Source organism: Symphalangus syndactylus, chromosome 1 (assembly GCF_028878055.3).
Source record: "Symphalangus syndactylus isolate Jambi chromosome 1, NHGRI_mSymSyn1-v2.1_pri, whole genome shotgun sequence".
Classification (NCBI taxonomy): Eukaryota; Metazoa; Chordata; class Mammalia; order Primates; family Hylobatidae; genus Symphalangus; species Symphalangus syndactylus.
In genome coordinates, this window is record NC_072423.2 from 129,293,784 (window position 1) to 129,314,010 (window position 20,227).

At 42.2% G+C, this 20,227-nt stretch overlaps 1 protein-coding gene across 4 annotated transcripts in view; it reads left to right on the top strand.

Annotated features, from left to right (window-relative positions):
* Positions 1 to 20,227, top strand: part of OSBPL10 (oxysterol binding protein like 10) — a 346,584-nt gene that overhangs the window by 257,184 nt on the left and 69,173 nt on the right. For all 4 annotated transcript variants that reach the window (XM_055284763.2, XM_055284770.2, XM_055284773.2 and 1 more), the window contains one exon: positions 8,734 to 8,888. In XM_055284763.2, coding sequence (XP_055140738.1) covers positions 8,734 to 8,888 — 155 coding nt within the window. The remainder of the gene's footprint in view (positions 1 to 8,733; positions 8,889 to 20,227) is intronic.

Here is a 20,227-nt window from a genome sequence, read left to right on the forward strand (position 1 = left end):
TTAAAACCATCAGATCTCGTGAGACACATTCACCATCATGAGAACAGCATGGGATAGACCTGCCGCATGATTCAGTCATACTCCACTGGGACTCTCCCACAACATGTGAGAATTATGGGAGGTACAAGATGAAATTTAGGTGGGGACACAGAGCCAAACCATATCAATAAGATATCAGGAGAAGAGGAAAAACTAGCATTGTAGAATATTTCAGATAAGTGTTTTTTTTTGTTTTTTTTTTTTTTTTTTTACAACTGTCTAAACAGAGTTTTTGAGTGCCAACTTCTCCCTAAAGAAAGCAGTTAGAGGCTGGGCACAGTGGTTCACGCCTGTAATCCCAGCACTTCGGGAGGCCAAGGTGGATGGATCATGAGGTCAAGAGATCAAGACCATCCAGGCCAGCATGGTGAAACTCTGTCTCTACTAAAAATACAAAAATTAGCTGGGTGTGCTGGCACGTGCCTGTAGTCCCAGTTACTTGGGAGGCTGAGGCAGGAGAATCGCTTGAACCTGGGAGGCGGAGGTTGCAGTGAGCCGAGATTGTGCCACTGCACTCCAGCCTGGTGACAGAGCGAGACTCCATCTCAAAAAATAAAAATAAAACAGTTAGATACCAAGGCCCTGGCTTTCCACTGGGAATATGTCTTATGATTTCAAGTGAAAATTCAGTCTTTTTGTGAATTTCAATCTTATTCTATTTTGGAAAACCATTTTATGTTTACTGAACCTGGGAAGCATGAATTCACTGTTAAGAGGAAGAGGAAAGACCTTCCAGGGGCCATCACCTATCACTGGCCTCTGGAGAGAGGCCTTGTAGGTCTCAACACTCTAAGCAAGGCTTAAAATAAGGCCAAGGATAGATTAAGACAATTCCACAGTCAAACCTTTGCCCTAAAACTGGTGTTTTTCTCTTAGTCTCCTTATGATTTTTGTTTGTATTTCCATACTGCCTTTCATGTTTTCTATTTTGCTATACAGGTTGTGTTTCTTTTACCCTTCTTTAATATTTTGGGAAGAAATATGACATATATATATATAAATTCTAGTAGCGGTCATATTAAGTTTTTCATAACCATTCTTTTCTTTTCTTTTCTTTCTTTCTTTTTTTTTTTAAGATACGGAGTCTCACTATGTTGCCTAGGCTGGAGTGCGGTAGCTCTTCACAGGCACAATCATAGTGCAGTCTAGCCTTGAACTTCTGGGCTCAACCAATCCTCCTGCCTCGGTCTCCTGAAGAGCTGGGACTACAGGTGTATGGCACCATACCCAGCTTCATAAGCATTCTTTAACCTGTTTTTTTTGGTAGTCCTCAAAGGGATGATGCAATACTGTTTGAATCTTTTCTTTAATGATGAAGACAGGGCATACTTCAACTTCCTCTGCCCCTCTATCCTGCGTTCCAATTTTTGCTATTATGATATGTAGGCTATTGTTATTAATATTTTAATATTAGTATAATAATTAATGTATGATAATGACTAATTCTTTTTAAAAATAATATGTGACTTTAATATTCAGTTATGTAACCATGCTTAGAAATATTATTCATAATGTCCAGGCACGGTGGCTCATTCTTGTAATCCCAGCACTTTGGGAGGCCGAGGGGGGTGGATCACAAGGTCAGGAGTTCGAGACCAGCCTGGCCAATATGGTGAAACCCATCTCTCCAAAAAGAATACAAAATTAGCTGGGCATGGTGGTGGGCACCTGTAGTCCCAGCTACTTGGGAGGCTGAGGCAGGAGAATCACTTGAACCCGGGAGGCAGAGGTTACAGTCAGCTGCAATCGTGCCACTGCACTCCAGCCTGCGCAACAAAGCAAGACTCTGTCTCAAAAAAAAAAAGAAAGTATTCATAGCCTCTTCTGGAGCTGAAGGGTGCGATGAAAGAGGCACTAGCCTTGAGTGCAAAATTCAAAAGGATGTCAAAAGTTTCAGTAGTTAAGATAAAAAGATGAAGTTTAGTAGTTAAGTAGTTATGTTTTAATGCAATATTTTTAACCAAAATTAATGCAAAAACAATTGATAATGAACAAAATATCAAAAGTTTACATAAAGACAGTGTCTTAGCATGGGCTACTATTATAAAAAACTGTAGACTGGGTGGCTTAAAGAACAAACATTTCTCACAGTTTTGGAGGCTGGAAGTTTAAGATCAAGAGTCCAGCCTGGGGCCAAAAGTTTCTGGTGAGGGCTCTCTTCATGGCTTGCTGACAGCTGTCTTCTTGCTGTGTCCACACATGGCATTTCTTTGGTGTGTAAGCCTGGAGGGCAGCCGAGCTCTGGTCTGTCTTCCTCTTCTTTTAGCAACGGTCTCTCTTCCTCTTTTTTCAGAGACACTAATCCAATTGGATCAGGATCCTACATTTTTTATGTCATTTAACTTTATTAATGTGAAGGCCCTTTTTCCAAATATGGTCACATTGAGGGTTAGGACTTCAACATATGAGTCTTGGGGGAACATAGACATTCAGTCTATAGCAGAGAGGATCTGATATGATGGAGATTAGGGTGAAGTGAGGCTGAGTAGTATAAGACTTTCTCTCTTTTTTCTTCCTTCCTTTCTCCCTTCATCTCTTCCTTTCCCTCCTCTTCCCTTCTTTTCTTATTTCAATTTTAAAATATTGTGTTAAAATATAATTTACCTCAGCCACGTATAGTGGTGCATGCCTGTAGTCCCAGTTATTTGAGATGCCAAGGCAGGAGGATTTTTTGAGGCCAGGAGTTCAAGACTGTGGTATGCAGTGATCACATCTGTGAATAGCACTATAGTCCAGCCTGGGCAACATAGTGGCATCCTGTCTCTTAGAAAAAATTACCCTTTATCTTGATTACTGATTTTCTTGATGCTTCCTTTTATTTTACACCTGAGGTGAATGTCTTACTTGCCTGACTGTAGTCCCAGCCCTGCTCAGCTCTGTGTTTAACTGGGTTCATTGCTTACTACCAGTTTTTTTTTAAATATATATATATGACTTCCCCATTTCTTGAGTTCTTAATTCTGCTTCTTTTATTCATACATTGGTAAATGTTTTCAAGTTGTTTTTCCTGCAGGAAGAATCATTTCTGAGTCTCTGCAGTGCTGCTGAGAGGGCACATGGTGCAGAGTGTAAGAGTCTGGGCTGTGGAGCTCGGCTGCATGGGTTTTAATCTGGATTCTACCACTTACTAGTTCTTAATGCGTTTGTTTCTTCATCTGTCAAGTAGGCATGGTAGTAATATGTATGTGCCTCGTGGGTCACCATTAGGATTAGATGAGGCAATGCACAGATAGTATGTACCACGGTACTTGGCACCTGGCAAGAGCTCAATAAATGTTGGCCATTCTTTTTCTTTTTTTTTTTTCTTTTTTTTTTTGGAGATGGAGCCTTGCTCTGTCACTCAGGCACCCAGGCTGGAGTGCAGTGGCGCAATCTCGGCTCACTGCAAGCTCCGCCTCCCGGGTTCACGCCATCCTCCTGCCTCAGCCTCTCCGAGTAGCTGGGACTACAGGCGCCCGCCACAACGCCCGGCTAATTTTTTGTAATTTTTTTTTTTAGTAGAGACGGGGTTTCACCGTAGTCTCGATCTCCTGACCTCGTGATCCGCCCGCCTCGGCCTCCCAAAGTGCTGGGATTACAAGCGTGAGCCACCGCGCCCGGAACGTTGGCTATTCTTACCAGGGGAAAGAAAGGCATTTTGGCTGGGGATGAATGTTATCCCCTAGCTCCCCAACCCACTCCAAATTTGTCGGTTTCTATTTACATTCTTCTGTTTGCCTATTCATCTTTTGGTATTTAGTGTTGTTGCAAAATTCAAGACTGATTTTTTTTTTTTTTTTCCTTTAAGGCAGGTCTAATTTTTCTGCTTCCATGATTGGAAAATTTTTCTCTTGATTTTTGTTATTCAAAAATGTTGCCAAACTTCATAAACTGGGGATTCATTATACTATTCTGTCTACTTTTGTGTGTGTTTGGAATTCCAGTAATAAAAAGCCTGAGAAAATATCACCAAGCTGCATCTAGATGTGCGTTTTTTCCCACTGATTTTGCTGGAGTGTGGTGGCTCCTTTCAGTAGCCACACAGCTTTCTGTTCAGCCCAGGAGATGTATTTATACTTACCTTTTTGTATGTCCATTGATCTGGTCTCTCTACTTCAGGAACATGGATCCTTTATCTATTGGATCTCTGTTGTGCATCTTCTGTATTGTCTTTTTTTTTTTTTTTTTGAGACGGAGTCTTGCTGTGTCACCCAGGCTGGAGTGCAGTGGTGCGATCTCGGCTCACTGCAATCTCTGCTTCCTGGGTTCAAGCGATTCTCATGCCTCAGCCTCCCGAGTAGCTAGGATTACAGGTGCGTGCCACCATGCCTGGCTAATTTTTGTATTTTTAGTAGAGACAGGGTTTCCTCATGTTGGCTAGGCTGGTCTCGAACTTCTGCCCTCAGGTGATCCACCCGCTTCAGCCTCCCAAAATGCTGGGATTACAGGAATGAGTCGCCGCACCCAGCTTTTCTCTACTGTCTTCTGCCTCATGATTGTCATCTGTGTCTTTTGCAACTGCGCATTGGTAGGGCCACCTTATCTCAATACATTACTTATTTGACTTTCTGTAGTGTTGATTCCACTATTTCCTGTTCTCAGTTTTAATTTTAGTTCTACTAATGTTGGTTTAGTTTCCTCATAATAATTCCTTGATGCATCCATCTCTCTTTTCACCTCAGCCTGTTTTCTTCTTCTGGTTTTCTGTTCTTGTTTCATAGAGGGTGCTTTGTCCTATATTTATGTGCTGAGGAAACATCTTTCTTTCCTGGTATTTTCTCTAACACCTTATGTTAGAAATTTTACATGTATTCTTCCTCTTAGCCTTCTTGAGAATATTTTTTTCCCCAAGCTCTGTACAGTCCTTTTTATTCACTCCATGTAAGAATATTTTTGCCTTCATCTCCAAATGAGAAAGCTCTATCCAGCCTCCTAAACCCATGGTCATTTTTTAAAAGCAGCTGAACTGATCTTAGATGGGCATCTCTCTCATGCACTGGCTCTTTGATATTCTGAATCCATAGGGTCCACAGAAAGCTGTGTTCCCCAGCATGCATTGCCACCTTTCCTTGTCCTGTCCTGGTCTTCGTCTATCACAAGATACAGCCTACCACTGCCAGTTCAGACTCCGCTTCTTGCACTGTGGTGCCCTAGGTTGCCATATCTGGATAATATTGGGATAGAGGGGAAGGAGACACAGAGTCGAGGTGTGGGAAGAATGGAGGGAACATTGTCCTGATTGCCTAGGCAGCAGATATTTTTTCTTCCCCCTAGTGTTTTGTTTTGTTTAAAGACAGGGTCTTACTGTGTTGCCTGGGCTGGAGTGCAGTGGCGCGATCATGGCTTACTCAAACTCCTGGGCTCAAGTGATCTTCCCACCTCAGCCTTCCAGGCAGCTGGGACTAGAGGCGTGTACCACCGTGCCTGGCTAGTTTGTTAATTTTTTGTAGAGACAGGGTCTCACTGTGTTGCCCAAACTTTATCTTTTAAAAGATTTCCTAACTGCTCTACAGGATGTTTACTGCTTGTGTAATAAAGCAAAGAAATAGCACCCCTCTATCTATGGAACAACTGTTTGGTATTTTAGATCTGAATCCAGTTTGAGGTTTCTGAGGCAGGAATTGGTCAGCAGGAAAGGCAAGAGGTATCTGTCCACCCCTCTTATGGCAGATTCTAGTGTCTTGAATCCTGGGTTGGTTTTCTCAGTTCAGCTCCATCTGCCTTGTTATTTGCGGACATTTCTCTCAAGTTCTGGTATTAGTGCATCTTTAGCCTTTGGTTTTAGTGTTGTGAGTTTTTACCTTTTAAAAAATAACATGAAGTGCTGCTATATGGATGCTTTTTTTTTTGCCATTAAGAAAAAAAATTGTAGTCAAATACACATAACATAAAATGCATCATCCTGGCCATTTTTATGTTTACATCTCAGTAGTGTTAAGTACATTCACACTGTTGTATAACCGATCTCCAAAACTCTTTCCATCTTGCAAAACTGGAGCTACCTTTTAAACGTTAACTCCCCATTCCCTCCCATCCACTCCCCAGCCCTCAGCAACCACCATTCTATTCTATGTCTTTCTTTTGGCCGTTTTTTATTTTTTAATTTTTAGGAGGCTATAATGTGCACTCTTCTTAAAGTTTTCTATCTCCGATTTCTTCAGCACATTCATATTGAGCGTACACTCTTTGCTAAACCATGTTCGTGGTTCTGGGGACACTGCTGTAAGCAAGGGCAGTATTGTTCTTGTCCTCAAGGAGCTGACATTCCAGGGAGGAGAGACAATCCACAAGTAAATGAGTGCGCTGGTGAGTTCAGACAGTGCTAAGTCCCAGGAAGACAGCAAATGGCGATATGACAGAGAGTGCCTTTGGGGTGCTGTTTTGGCCAGGGAGGTCCCAGAAGGTCTCTCTGAGCAAGTGATATTTTAGCTGACTCCTGGATCTACACAGGAGACTTTCTCCCCGATGTAGAAGGACTGGAGGAACAGCCCTCTGGGAGGAAGGAACAGCATGCACAAACACTCTAAGACTGCCATGAACTTGGCACATTTGAGAAATGGAAAAAAATACCGATGTGACTTGAGCATGCTAAGCAATGGGGAGAAGAGAACAAAATGAGGCTGAGCAGGTCATAGAGCAAAGTCAGGCAGCTTAGATTTTGTTCCAATTGCAATGATAAGCCTCTTGGGGCTTTTATTAATTTATTTATTTTGAAACAGGGTCTCTCATTGTCACCCAGGCTGGAGGGCAGTGGTGCAATCATGGCTCACTGTAGCCTCAACCTCCTGGGCTCAATCAATCCTGCCACTTCAGCCTCTCGAGTAGCTGGGACTATAGGTGCATGTCACCATGCCCAGCTAATTTTTGTATTTTCTGTAGAGACAGGGTTTTGCCATGTTCCCCAGGCTGGGCTCAAACTCCTGGGTTCAAGTGATTCACCCACCTCAGCCGGGATCCCAAAGTGCTGGAATTACAGGTGTGAGCCACCATGTCTGGCCCACTTAAGGCTTTTAACAGTAGAGTTATGTGACCTAACACTTGACATTAAAAAAGATTTTTGCATAAAAATACACTTGAGTTGGATATTACCACAAACAGCAGCACACAGGTGCATAAGCACCGCACATACACAGTGTCTTCATCTGCCTATGACAACCAGATTCCCCTGGGGATACGTCAGGAAAGTTTGGGATACCTGTAGACTTTTCTTTGAGTAATTCTAATGAAAAGGCTGACAGATAGTATTGCTTTATGGATGGAACATCTGAGATCCTGAAATGTTGAATTTTAGTTCATGAGTCATTCTGTACTTTAGCCTAATTTTTCTTTTTTTGCTTTTAGACTTAGAATCTACAGAGTGTCAGTCAGCTGAGCTTGAGACTTACCTATTTTTTATTACCTTTTTTGGAGACAGGGTCTCGCATTGTCACCAAGGCTGGAGTGCAATGGCATGATTTGGGCTTACTGCAGCCTTGACCTCCTTGGCTCAATAGATCCTCCCACCTCAGCTTCCCAAGTAGCTGGGACTACAGGCTTGTGTCACCACATCTGGCTTATTTTTATATTTTTTGTAGGGATAGGGTTTTGCCTTGTTGCTTGGGTTGATCTCCAACTCCTGGGCTCAAGTGATCCTCCTGCCTCAGCCTCCCAAAATGCTGGGATTACAGGCATGAGCCACTGCACCCGGCTGAGACCTCTTTATTCGAATGGCAGAATTGCTATGGAGTAAAGAAATCCACTTCTGGTTACTCCTGTTTCTATTAGTACGTGTATAAAATATTCTACAATAATAGATGACCCTTAAATATTAGAGTAAAAGTCTTTTCCCCTCCTCCTCAGGGAGCTGGTGGAGGATTCGAAAAATGGTTTTTGGTTTGCTGGATTAGTATTTGTAAAAGTGTTTCTTGCTAGAATGGAATGAGTACCTGTGTCCTTGGTGATGGGGCTTCCTGACATCTGCCACACCAAGCCACATCTGAGGGCAGGGGTGGCATCCTGTGCTCACATTGCAGGCATCTTTTCTGAGCCATGGCCATTGTGTCACTTAGAATTCAAACCACATTTTGAGCAGCCTATTTTTGATAGAATCTGACTTTTTATTGTGAATATTTAGAAATTTTTTTTTTGTCGCCCAGGCTGGAGTGCAGTGGCGCGATCTCAGCTCACTGCAAGCTCCGCCTCCTGGGTTCACGCCATGCTCCTGCCTCAGCATCCCAAGTAGCTGGGACTACAGGCGCCTGCCACCAGGCCTGGCTAATTTTTTGTATTTTTGGTAGAGATGGGGTTTCACCGTGTTAGCCAGGATGGTCTCGATCTGACCACGTGATCTGCCCGCCTCGGCCTCCCAAAGTGCTGGAATTACAGGCGTGAGCCACTGCACCCAGCCAGAAATATTTTTAAAAGTAAAAAAACAAAAACAAAAAAAGCAAAAAAAAAAAAAACACCTTTATCTGGCTTTGGTAAATACCAATTGTTTTTGTCCACTGTTGCGGAGTGAAACAGCCTGTGATGATTCTGATCTTGATATTATACAGAAACTAGTTCATCAACAGATGATCAGAATGTGCACTTGGTACTTCATTCCAAACAAGCCCTCTGTGTTTTACATCATGCCCTTTTCAAGTAGGTCTCTTCATACAGTGAGTACGAATATTTCATGAGCTATAAATGTTTAATTTGGAAAATACTTGGCATCATTCTAGGTCTTTATTTCAGAAAACATCCTGGGATGGCACGGGCCCAAGTCACATTCCACAGAGCAGCTGAAAAATGGGACACTTGGCTCTTTGCCATCAGCCAGTGCCAACATAACCTGGGCAATTTTACCAAACTCCGCTGAAGATGAACAAACCTCACAGCCAGAGCCAGAGGTAAGCGTGCAGTCCTCTCAGTGCATTCACGGCTTGTGTTATTGCTTGTTCAGAAATATAGTAATTATATTTGTAACTTGCTCATCTGTTTGTTTTAAGAGGAGACAAATTAAAAAATGGAAGAATTGCCTGGAGAGACAAAATCAGCTATGTGCGTGCCTGGCACTTCTCATGTTCTTGTGTCTGGCAGCTGCTGTGGGTGAATTGTGATCCTACGAGTGAGGAATCTCCTATTTTCATTGAAATAGGAGTCATTTTAACTTCAAGTGGGAGAAATTCGAACAGACCCATTAACATGATGCCTATTGACATGATGGGAGCAGTTACAATATATTATGTCGCTCCCCTGAATAATGGCTTCTTCGTGTGGTTCCTGCTAATACAAGCTCTTGCCTCGCATGCTCGACTCCTGCATGCTCCTGAGCCAGGCCAGGATCCGTGGGGCCATGGCCAACCCTCCTTTTGGGCATTGAGCTGCAGCCCAGGTTCAGGCTGCCGAGGATACGCACTGCCTCCTCAGGAGAGCAGTCCTTGCAGATCCTGGTGACCAGCCAGGCTCCAACAGGCTTCATGGACTCTCTGTCATCTGCCCTCAGCTCGGCTTTCCTAACTCTGCCTCTAAGTGGCCGCTGGAGGGGAGCCAAATGCAGCGTTTCCTTTTGTCAATTTTATTTTGTGTCCTGAGTCCGTTTTTGTTTTTCTTGTTCTTTTGATGCACGTGATATAATCTTGATATAGTCTCTTCAACTGGCGGAGTCCTCCTTTAACCATGCGTTAGAGGTTGTTCTTAATTTCCATTGAAATCATTTTAGCCTGAAAATTGTAGAACACTTGCAAAATCTATTTGATAAGATTGAAAGCCCCAAGGCAGTGTCTCCGATCAAATGGTTTTGGTTATCAATGGAAATTTTTCTCCAAGCAGCATAGGATTATATTCGCGGACAGTGGTGTAGTAGCATAGCTCTTATAAAGTCAGATTAGCCTGCCTACAAATATTTCATCGTCATCTTTAAGGGGCTTTGGAAGGGTATGAAGTGAATAGTGGCTGTGGATTTTTGAAAGGCATTTGCTCTGTATGTACAAGGAGTTTCAGGGTCAAGAAACCCATGCAGCTGATGTGTAAGTGAATCAGAAGGTAAGTTGGCAACCTTGTGAATGGTGGAGAAGTGAGTTATTAGATCTTTAGTAATCATTTTTTAGATCCTTATTTCTAGCAGCATTCTTGGGCAAAACCTAACTGGGGCTATCACATCATCAACTTACTCATTATGGCTCGTGCTATTTCTGACTTTGTAAATCCTCCTTAGTGTTTCTTCTGTGTTTTTCTGGTAGGTGTTCCCTCTGACCCCCAAGGTTTGAGGCCAGGTCTGTTGTTTGTTACACAAAGTTGTTGCCCACTTTGCCTCACCAGTCAGTAGCAATGGCAAAAAAATTAGCATACGATTATCTGTGAGAAATAACTAACTCCTGGCCGGGCGCAGTGGCTTATGCCTATAATCCCAGCACATTGGTAGGCTGAGGCAGACGGATCACGAGGTCAGGAGTTCGAGACCAGCCTGACCAACATGGTGAAACCCCATCTCTACTAAAAATACAAAAATTAGCCGGATGTGGTGGCACACACCTGTAATCCCAGCTACTCAGGAGGCTGAGGCAGGAGAATCGCTTCAACCTGGGAGGCAGAGGCTGCAGTGAGCCAAGATCGCACCATTTCACTCCAGCCTGGGCAACAGAACAGACATCATCTCAGAAAAAAAAAAAAAAAAAAAGAAATAACTAATTCCCAAGTTCAACTTCAAAAAAATATATCCTAAAGAAGAAGAACTAGCCAGAGCTTTTTTCATTAAAGTAGGGACAGTCATGAATTTCTAGTTGTCATTTTTGCCCTTAATTGTTTCGTCAGAGCAAGTTAAGATTTTGTTTGATTCCATGTAGCAGGGAAAGTCTTATGGAGTAGAATGGTGTTTTGGTGGTTTTCTGAGAAGGGAGAATTAGAATTCTTTTGCAAAGACTCCCCTCATTTTTTCCAGTGAGTGTTATGGCAGATGATTCTCAAAACCCAAACAGCTAGTAGAGCTTAGACACTATTTTTCTTCTTAGGCCATTGTGCTTTGCCACATTTTTTGTCTTAATAGTTAAAAAAACTAGCGACATCCACACAATAGTTTTTCTGTCAGAAAAAAAAATGTTGCTGTTGCCTGCTTTCGGTACATTGTGGAGGGATAACTTCTATGTAGAATGAAGTGGAATTCCTAAAGGCTAAGAATGCCTTATGAGCAGGTCGTTAATGCTTTTGATCTAGAGAATATAGTTACTTATGTGAGTGATCATTGGGAAACTAACTTTCAGAATTGTGGTTATTATGGTCGTGTAACTGAATTAACTATTGTCTTCTGGTTTACCGTTTAGAACATGTTAGGTCTTTGGGGGGATAAGTGGGATACCAAAGGTAGCTCCCCTCTGCTGATTCTGGCTACAACCTATATCTGAAACAGTAATGCATTTTGAAGCTTAGTCTGTTTAATTCTCTGCAGAATAAAAGCCCAAAGAGCTGTACATATTTAATACATGAGTTAGAAGAGAGCTGTGGTCGGCTCTGTTATAAAATGTAGTGATTTTAGAATTTTATTCTGCTGGGGCTAGAACTAACTAAATGTGAAAATGAAATACTCTTCCATAATGAAATGAGTTAGGATCTTGGTTTTACCTATTAGTAAAACAATTTTTCAACAAAAAACACCATCTGAAATGTAAGTCTAGATATAAAAAGGTTTTCGGTGTGTCGCTTCATCATGTGTGCCTTACTTTAGGACAAGAAGGATGGTGATTGGAGTAGAGACTGTGGACCAAGCTCTCTTGACTTTTTCTTTTTTTTTTTTTCCCTTTTTTTTTGGAATTTTTTTTTTTTTTTTGCTCTGTTGCCAGCCTGGAGTGCAGTGGCGCGATCGATCTCAGCTCACTGCAACCTCCGCCTCCCGGGTTCAAGCTATTCTCATGCCTCAGCCTCCTGAGTAGCTGGGATTACAGGCACGCACGCACCATCACACCCAGCTAATTTTTGTATCTTTAGTAGAGACGGGGTTTCACCACGTTGGCCAGGATGATCTTGATCTCCTGACCTCGTGATCTGCCTGCCTTGACCTCCCAAAGTGTTGGGGTTACAGGCGTGAGCCACCGCGTCCGGCCACTCTCTTAACTTTCTTTCCACTTTCTCGATTGGAGAGATTGGAAACCTAACAGCTACATGTCCCAGACTTTCTTACGGTTGGATTTCTGAACACGTTACTGGGAGATGCATTTGTGTGAGATTTGGAAGACCAAGTTCCTCCTGCTCGTGCTGCTGGCAGGCAGTGGCATGGAGGTTGAAGTGTTTAGAGGCAGTTGTGGTGTTGTGGTGGCCACACTTATAGTTCCAGGGCTTAGTCCCACCTCCCTGGGTGTGGGAATCTGTTGTGGCAACAGCAGCAGCTTCCTGACCTCTGAATCAGGGCCACCTACAATGTTGTGACCTTGAACTTAAAAGTCTAAGGGGCCGGCTGGGCGTGGTGGCTCATGCCGGTAATCCCAGCACTTTGGGTGGTTGAGGTGGGTGGATCACGAGGTCAGGAGTTTGAGACCAGCCTGACCAACATGGTAAAACCCCATCTCTACTAAAAATACAAAAATGAGCTGGGCGTCGTGGCGCGTGCCTGTAATCCCAGTTACAAGGAAGCTGAGGCAGGAGAATTGCTTGAACCTGGGAGGCAGAGGTTGCAGTGAGCCGAGATTGTGCCACTGCACTCCAGCCTGGGTGACAGAGTAAGACTCTGTCCCCTCCAGAAAAGAAAAGTCTAAGGAGTCCCTGATGTCTGCTCCTCCAGCCTTTTTAATAATTCTACAGGCACCTAATTCCCGTATCAAATTCCTTTCTGACTGCAACACCTGGAGTGGTTTCTGTTTTCTGCACCCATTGTGACTGGTTGGGCTCTTGGCACAGGAGGGCACAAGAGAGCCCAGGGCAATGAGGTAAATCCATCCTGAATGACAGAGCTCACACGTGACCATGCACACCCACCTTCCAGAGGACATATCTGAGCGACAAAACCTTAACTGTTTTTTTAAAAGTCAGGTTTATTGAGGCATAATTCACAGACAATATAATTCACCATTTTAAAATGCAAGGTTCTCAGTTTTAACAAATCAAAGTAGTATCCCTAATCCAAATCTAATTCAAAATCTGAATTAGATCTGAATTAAATCTGAATCCCTATTTCAAAATTTAAAATGCCCCCAAATCCAAAACTTTTTTAAGGCTGACATGACACTCAAAGGAAATGCTCCTTGGAGTATTTTGGATTTCAGAATTTTGGATTTGGGGTGTTCAACTGGTATAATGCAAAACTTCCAACTTCCAAAAAAAATTCAAAATCCAAAACACTTCTTCTCCCAGGCATTTCAGGTGAGGGATACTCAACCTGTGTAGAACAGCTCTATTGCCCCCAAATTCCCTCATGCCGCTTTATAGTCAAATCTGTCCCGCAGCCCTTGGCAACCATTGATCTATTATTTGTCCCTATAGTTTTGTCTTTCCTGGAATGTCATATATATGGAATCATGCAGGATATAGCCTTTTGAGTAGGGCTTCTTTCACATAGCGAAATGCATTTGAGATTCATCCATGTTATGTGAATCATACTAACGCCTTCCTTTTGCATTGAATAGTACCCGTGGGATCTACAGATTATTTATCCATTCACTAGTTGAAGAGCATTTGATAACTTTAAAAACTGTCTCACATTTTTTATGGGTAAAATGGAAAGGGGGAGCAATGGAAAATAATGTTGTGTTAATCATTTGAGGGTAAATATCTGGTGCCCAGATACCTACCCCTGGCCTTAGGACAATCAGGACTATCAGTCCTGCCCCTGGAGACTAAGCAGAGGGTTTTTAAGCCTGTTCCTCAAGAGCATACCATCAACTCCTATCAACCCCTGTGTTGACTGTCTCAGTTAGCAGCTTTGCCTAGTTAATCACTGGATTACAGTGGCAACACTGCTATCAAGAGACCACATACCCTATACTGCCGCAAATCTAGCAGGCGTAGAAAAACTTATAATATCTTTATGTGCTGAGTACTATATCAGCATATGAGTTAGCTAAATGGACTTTGGTTAAAACATTGCATAATTGAATTTTCAAGTAAACATGTCCTAATCATCCCTTCCCAAAAGAAGAAAAATTGTTTTAAGAATCAAGGAAGGAGACCGACATAAAAGATTTAGCTGAGTTCTCTGTCAAGAATTTTCATGCTTTTGATTGAATGATCATTTTAGCACTGAACTTTTGAACTACTTAACAAGCCATAAAGCTGTCCATTTGAAATCCTCTGATGTTCAGCTTGAAGCCTGGCCAGTACAATCCCCTCAACACATTTTTATCATTTTTTTTTTCTTTTTCATCCCCACGATACATAAATATATAGGTAGATGTTGGTTGGAGATGTATCCGGTGTGGGATGGTGATAGATTTTTAGAGATGAACAAGGTTAATATGTTGTTTTGATCCTTTAAATAATTCTTTTAAAGTTTCAATCTTATAAGTTTGTTTGAAACATGTGGCACATATTTATTTGTGGTCAACAGTTTGAAGAGTGAAGTGTAGCTATCACTGACTTACGATGATTGAAAATCACTTTATTGAATCCTGTGATAACCTCACAGAGTTTAATTCCAAATGGTTGCTGCATAGGAAATATCATTGATCAAGTTTAAAATTTGTTATAAGTAAATTTCGTGGGTGATAGGATTATCTTTCCCCACTCCATTCCTCATCTCTCATCATCAAACAGACTACATCTCCTTCCAAGAATCTGTAGAATAGACTCTTTTTTTTTTTCCTTTGAATTATGACCTTCGATTCACTAAATCTTAGAATAGTCTTTAGGAGTCAAATGGCCATTCCCCAAACTGGAGTGGCTGTTTAACTTGCCAAGCATCACAGAACTTAGGTTGACACAAAATTGATATGTGGACTTCCTTTCTCCCAGGCTAGTGCTCTTTCCTTCAGACTACACCATCTCCTATATTGGATAGGATTCTTTCAGATGCAAATATCAGGAAACCCTACAATTAATAGCTCAAATCGTAATAAATTTAAGCCTGGGCATGGTGGCTCATACCTGTAGTCCCAGCATTTTAGGAGGTCAAAGCAGGAGGATCACTTGAGGCGAGGAGGTCAAGACCAACCTGGGCAACAAAGACCCTGTCTCTACAAAAAAATATAAAAATAAGCCAGGCAATGGGGGTACGTGCTGATGGTCCCAGCTACTCGGGAGGCTGAGGTGGGAGGATTGCTTGAGCCTGGGAGGTTGAAGCTGCAGTGGGCTGTGATCACACCACTACATGCGAACCTTGGTGACAGAGTGAGATCCAGTATCAGAAAATAATAATAATAATAATAATAAATTTTTGCACAAAAGAATTCTGGGAGTAGGTGGTTCCAGGTCTGGTGCAGCAACTCATGATGGCCTCAAAGATACAGGTTTCTTCCATTCCTCCTCCTGTTTATCCTTATGCTTGTCACTTCATGGTGGCAGCATCATAGCTGTAGTCCCAAATATTGCATCCTCACAACATACCCTTTAAAAGAAAGGATGGGAGCTCTTCTCAAGATACTTTTTGAGGCCAGGCATGGTGGCTCACGCCTGTAATTCCAGCACTTTGGGCAGCTGAGGCAGGCGGATCATGAGGTCAGGAGATTGAAACCATCCTGGCCAACATGGTGAAACCCTGTTTCTACTAAAAATACAAAAATTAGCTGGGCGTGGTGGTGGGTGCCTGTAATCCCAGCTACTTCGGAGGCTGAGGAAGGAGAATCGCTTGAACCCGGGAGGCAGAGGTTGCAGTGGGCAGAGATTGGGTCACTGCACTCCAGCCTGGCAACAGAGTGAGACTCTGTCTCCAAAAAAAAAAAAAAAAAATTAAAAAAGACACTTTTTGTTTGGGAAGCGAAGCCCCTTAGTACACTCCCCCTGTTATCTCATAGCCAGAACTAGATCACACACCTACTCCAAGTCCCATAACTGGTGGTGGGTCACTGGATTTTCATGAGTCACCCTCCCCGGATGTGGAGTGTGCCTTACCTGAGATCAAAGGGATCTCAGATCCCAGAGAGACCAGAATTGGGCTTTTGTCAGCAAGAGAAAATAGGGTATTGGCTTTTGGGTAGTAATAGATTGTGTCTGCTATACCCCGATCTACCCCAAGTAGGTTTTCTTCATGTAGTGGTCATCTTCAGCCCCACAAGACTTTTCTGACCTGGCCATTTCATCTCATAGACTTAATTCTTTGAGGGAGGACACCATGTGTGATTCTTCTTTGGAAACTCCAGAGTATTTAGGAAAGTACGATGCACGTAGCAGATACTCTAAGTATGTAATGAATGAATGTGAACAATGAGGTTCATTGGTAGTATTCATGACTAAAGGGCATGCTTCCTTCTTGTTCTCATCTTTGTTCTGTGCTCTTCCCTGTGGCTTCTGGGAGTTCCAGTAGAAGTAAGTTTAACCTGTTGAGTGGCATATGACTTACATATGCTGCTGTGATGAAAGATTCATCCATGGCCAGTGTCCTGGAGCTCTCCAGGCAGAAGATGCTTCTATGAATTGGTTCATTCCTCGCCAGTAGTCTTGATCTGCTATCTAACAGGTGCTAAGTGGTTGTAGTTATACATGGAATTATTTTTGTGTGAGGGTCTCTTATCATGGGATAGAATTCTTATAATCTTTTAGAAGAGCTGCTGAAGACATTCTGTTTAGATCCTCACACTAAAGGAATGAACAATGATTTGATCACCCGGGTTTTTTCTTTTTCTCTTCTGGCTGTTGTTGGTCTGGGGGGAATGTAGTTCATCCTTCAGGCAAATGTAGAAAATATGCCTCCTAGCTATCAGACCCTCAGGACTCACTAAAAATCAGAAAGAGCCATACTGTTGTTATGCTTAAAAATATACTGCTCCCTCATTAGTTTGTTCTGTGTTCCAGTATAGTAAGACAGTGACGATTCATCTATGCAATTATTCACTCAACAGATATTGAGCTCTTATTATATAGTGGGCATTGAATGGAGCCCTCCCTTAGTTTAGCAGATTTTCATAACCCAGTTTATTAGCTCTGTACATGTTTCATAATAGTTATAATTATTCTCTATTCGCGAGATTAGAAGCAAGAGAAATGTCTCTTAGCCAAGTGACATTTCCAAGGTTAGTACCCTAAGACTGTGTAGGTCCTGATGCCGTGTGGCTGTGGGTCTACCTATGGCCTGCAGCAATTGAGATGACCATCTGTGAGATGACGTGGAATTGGAAGATGTGCTTCTGTGGTTATCTCATAGGCTATACTGCTTCGTATGGTTAAGAGCTCCTCCTGTCTGTCTTGCAAAACAGCATCTTTCTGCCCTCCTTCCTTCTCGTTCTTAGCAACTCACAATGTAATCATCACACACAAACCTAAACCCTGCACACATTTTTTAACAACTTGTTGGACTTGGTTTCTGGCAGCTTTCATGAGCTGTCTGAGTACAAGGCATGATAGTATATTTTTCTGTGTAGTTTTGGGGGATTAATTTCAGCTTATGCTCGTTTTTCAAGGATTTTTTCTTTCCTCTATTGCTTTTCTCCTCCTCTCTTCCTTTTTTGTGGGTGGTAATAAGGTTTTGCTTCTTGGATGGGTGTTGTTTTTATAAGAGAGGAGGTGAATATAGTGGAAGGTCTGAAATCATGCCTTTGCTATGACCAGTAGGATATGTGCTGGGGCTTTTAATGGATTTCGACACTGGACTCAGAGAGTCTTTGTGAGTGGCCTCAGGAGTGTTCACGGTATTGCCTGCCTTCTCTCCCCTCCCACCAGGCCGGTGTGGCTTTGTGACGTAAACACCCACCAGAGTGCTGGGGAGGTAGCCACCTTGGATTTGCCACCTGTGAGCTGGAGCCATATGAAAAAGCTCAGCACCGAGTGGTATAATCTCTCCTATCCTGCAGCAGTACTCAAAGGATTAAGCGCTTTGAAACTGGTGAATGAAGAGGGCTTAAAGCACTGCAGTGTTTAGTCTGAGTTTTCCCTCCTCCTTCCCCTTTTCTCTTTTCCTTTCATTTTTGTTGCCACAAAGGGAAAAAGTCAGATCTGAACCAGAGGTGAAGAGTTGAAGAGATTGTAGCGATGTGATATGAAAAGTTTTAGTATTCTCTCGTTTGGGGTATTTAGTCTCACCCTCTAAACATGGCCCTAAATTTCACAGCTCCTTCTGCTTCCTTCTCACTTGCCTAGTTCTATGAAATTATACCAGTATAAATGAGCTTTTCACCATCTGCCTGGCTTATATTTTTATTTGCCCACGATGAATGACTATTCTAAAAGTGATTTATTTTCTGGCCCTGATGACGCTTGCTTTCTAAAGATGGAAAGTCAACGCTCAGAGATTGATGATCTTGGGGAAAGAATGTTATGGAAGAAAAGAGTAAAATATTTCTCACATCTACTTTGGGCTTTGCCTGAGTTAATCGATGAGTTCTTGTATCCCTTTTGTAATTTGAATTGAGTTTTGTAGATGGCCTATGGCTCTGTGCATTGCAGGGGCTTACTGTGTGCTAAATAATAATTGTGAAGTTAAATTTTTTTTTGGTACTGATGATGGATGTGAGCAACTAGAGGGAAAGTAGTGTGTGTGTGTGTGTGTGTGTGTGTGTGTGTGTGTGTGTGTGTATGAAACAGAGCAAGTGAGTGAGCCATAGAATTGTCTGTAAGTTCTGGCAATGTTTTTCAGATCTTATGGATGTAGGACTCAAATAGCCATTCTGTAATACTTGAAAGTACTGTACCAGCAGCTGTTTGGCTATCGATCCTGTCCCCAGCCACCCCGGGACCATAGCCTTCCTCACCCCTAAAGATACTGGAACAGCCCTGGCCAAGGCCGTGGACTCCATGAGGTGCCCAGTGGAGCTGGGTGTCACGCAGTGCTCTGTCACCACTGTCTTTTCTCTCTCTCAGATAACAGTGTGCTCCTGTCCCTCCCAATCTCAACCCTTTTCTCTGTCATTCACCATCCACAGCCAGCTAAGCCTGTGCTGGACGGTCTTCATGTCACATAAAGTTCTGTCTATTGGCTCTAGTGGTCCCATTAAATGACCACATTACTAATAAGTATAACAAGAGTGGTGGACATACAGCCATGCGAAGGAGAAGGAAACTCTAACATTTTGGAAATGAAATTAAATGCAGTTGAGAGCAGTGTATCAATCCTTAAAACCATGGGAGTGCTCTTTAGATTGCTCCAAATCTCCATTCACATTTTTCTTGATCATCTCATCAGAAATGCTTTTCTTTAAAAAATATAAGAAATGCATATAACTTGGTTAATAGTTATTTAAAAATTAATATTGTAAGAGTATCAAATCCTTATTTACAGCAAATATATTTAGCCCACATTATGAGTTTAATATTATAGGTTACCCTGGAAACCCCCAGGAATGACGGTTACTTTTTGATAAATGTGTTTCAGATTCCAAATATCTTCTTTTTACTAGTTTGTGTACTAAAATGCAGGCCAGCTTGTAATTCTGACTTTAATATATATATATATATAAAAAATATAATTCAAGGAGAAAACTACTCCTTTGAAGGATGTGAACTTTTCTTATAGTAGATTGATGCTAATTTCATGTATTGAATTGAGAAAAGAAATGGAAGCAAGAGGGACTTACACTTATGTTTACCTGGCTTTTAAAAATTCCATTATGATGAATTTTTAGTGCTAAAACCTTTATTTAGAATGTAATATTATATAGAAATTCCCATAATGGGAAAATCCTTGCCCATCTGAGATATTGCTGTGCTAGATCAGTGGTTCTCAAGCGGATGAGTGGGGACTCTTGTGCCTTGCAGACATGAGGGGCAGGTGCTCATGATGGTCACTGACTAGGGCTTATGAGAAGCCTTTATAAACTTCAGTCTCCACCTCACAAAAGCCAGGTTTTTGTTTGTATCATCTGAGAATACAGGTTCCTTGACGAAGCAATCAATTGGTTGGACATAAGATACAAAATCATAATGAAAACAGATTCTGTTTTTGATAATTTGGCTGTTAAGATGAGTTAAAAAAAAGTTTCCAAGTCCCAAGGGTATTTTGGGGGGGCGGTGTGCCGTTAAATTGTTGCATTTCTAGGTTGGTGAGAATGAGGTGAATAAGCTTTTTTCGCCTCAGCATTTGGGTCTCTTTAAGCTGTTTCATGATATGGGGGATGGGGATTCACATGATGTCTCTCTGGAGCCCCAGCTGTGGAGTCTGACAAAGCACTTTGAACCCAAA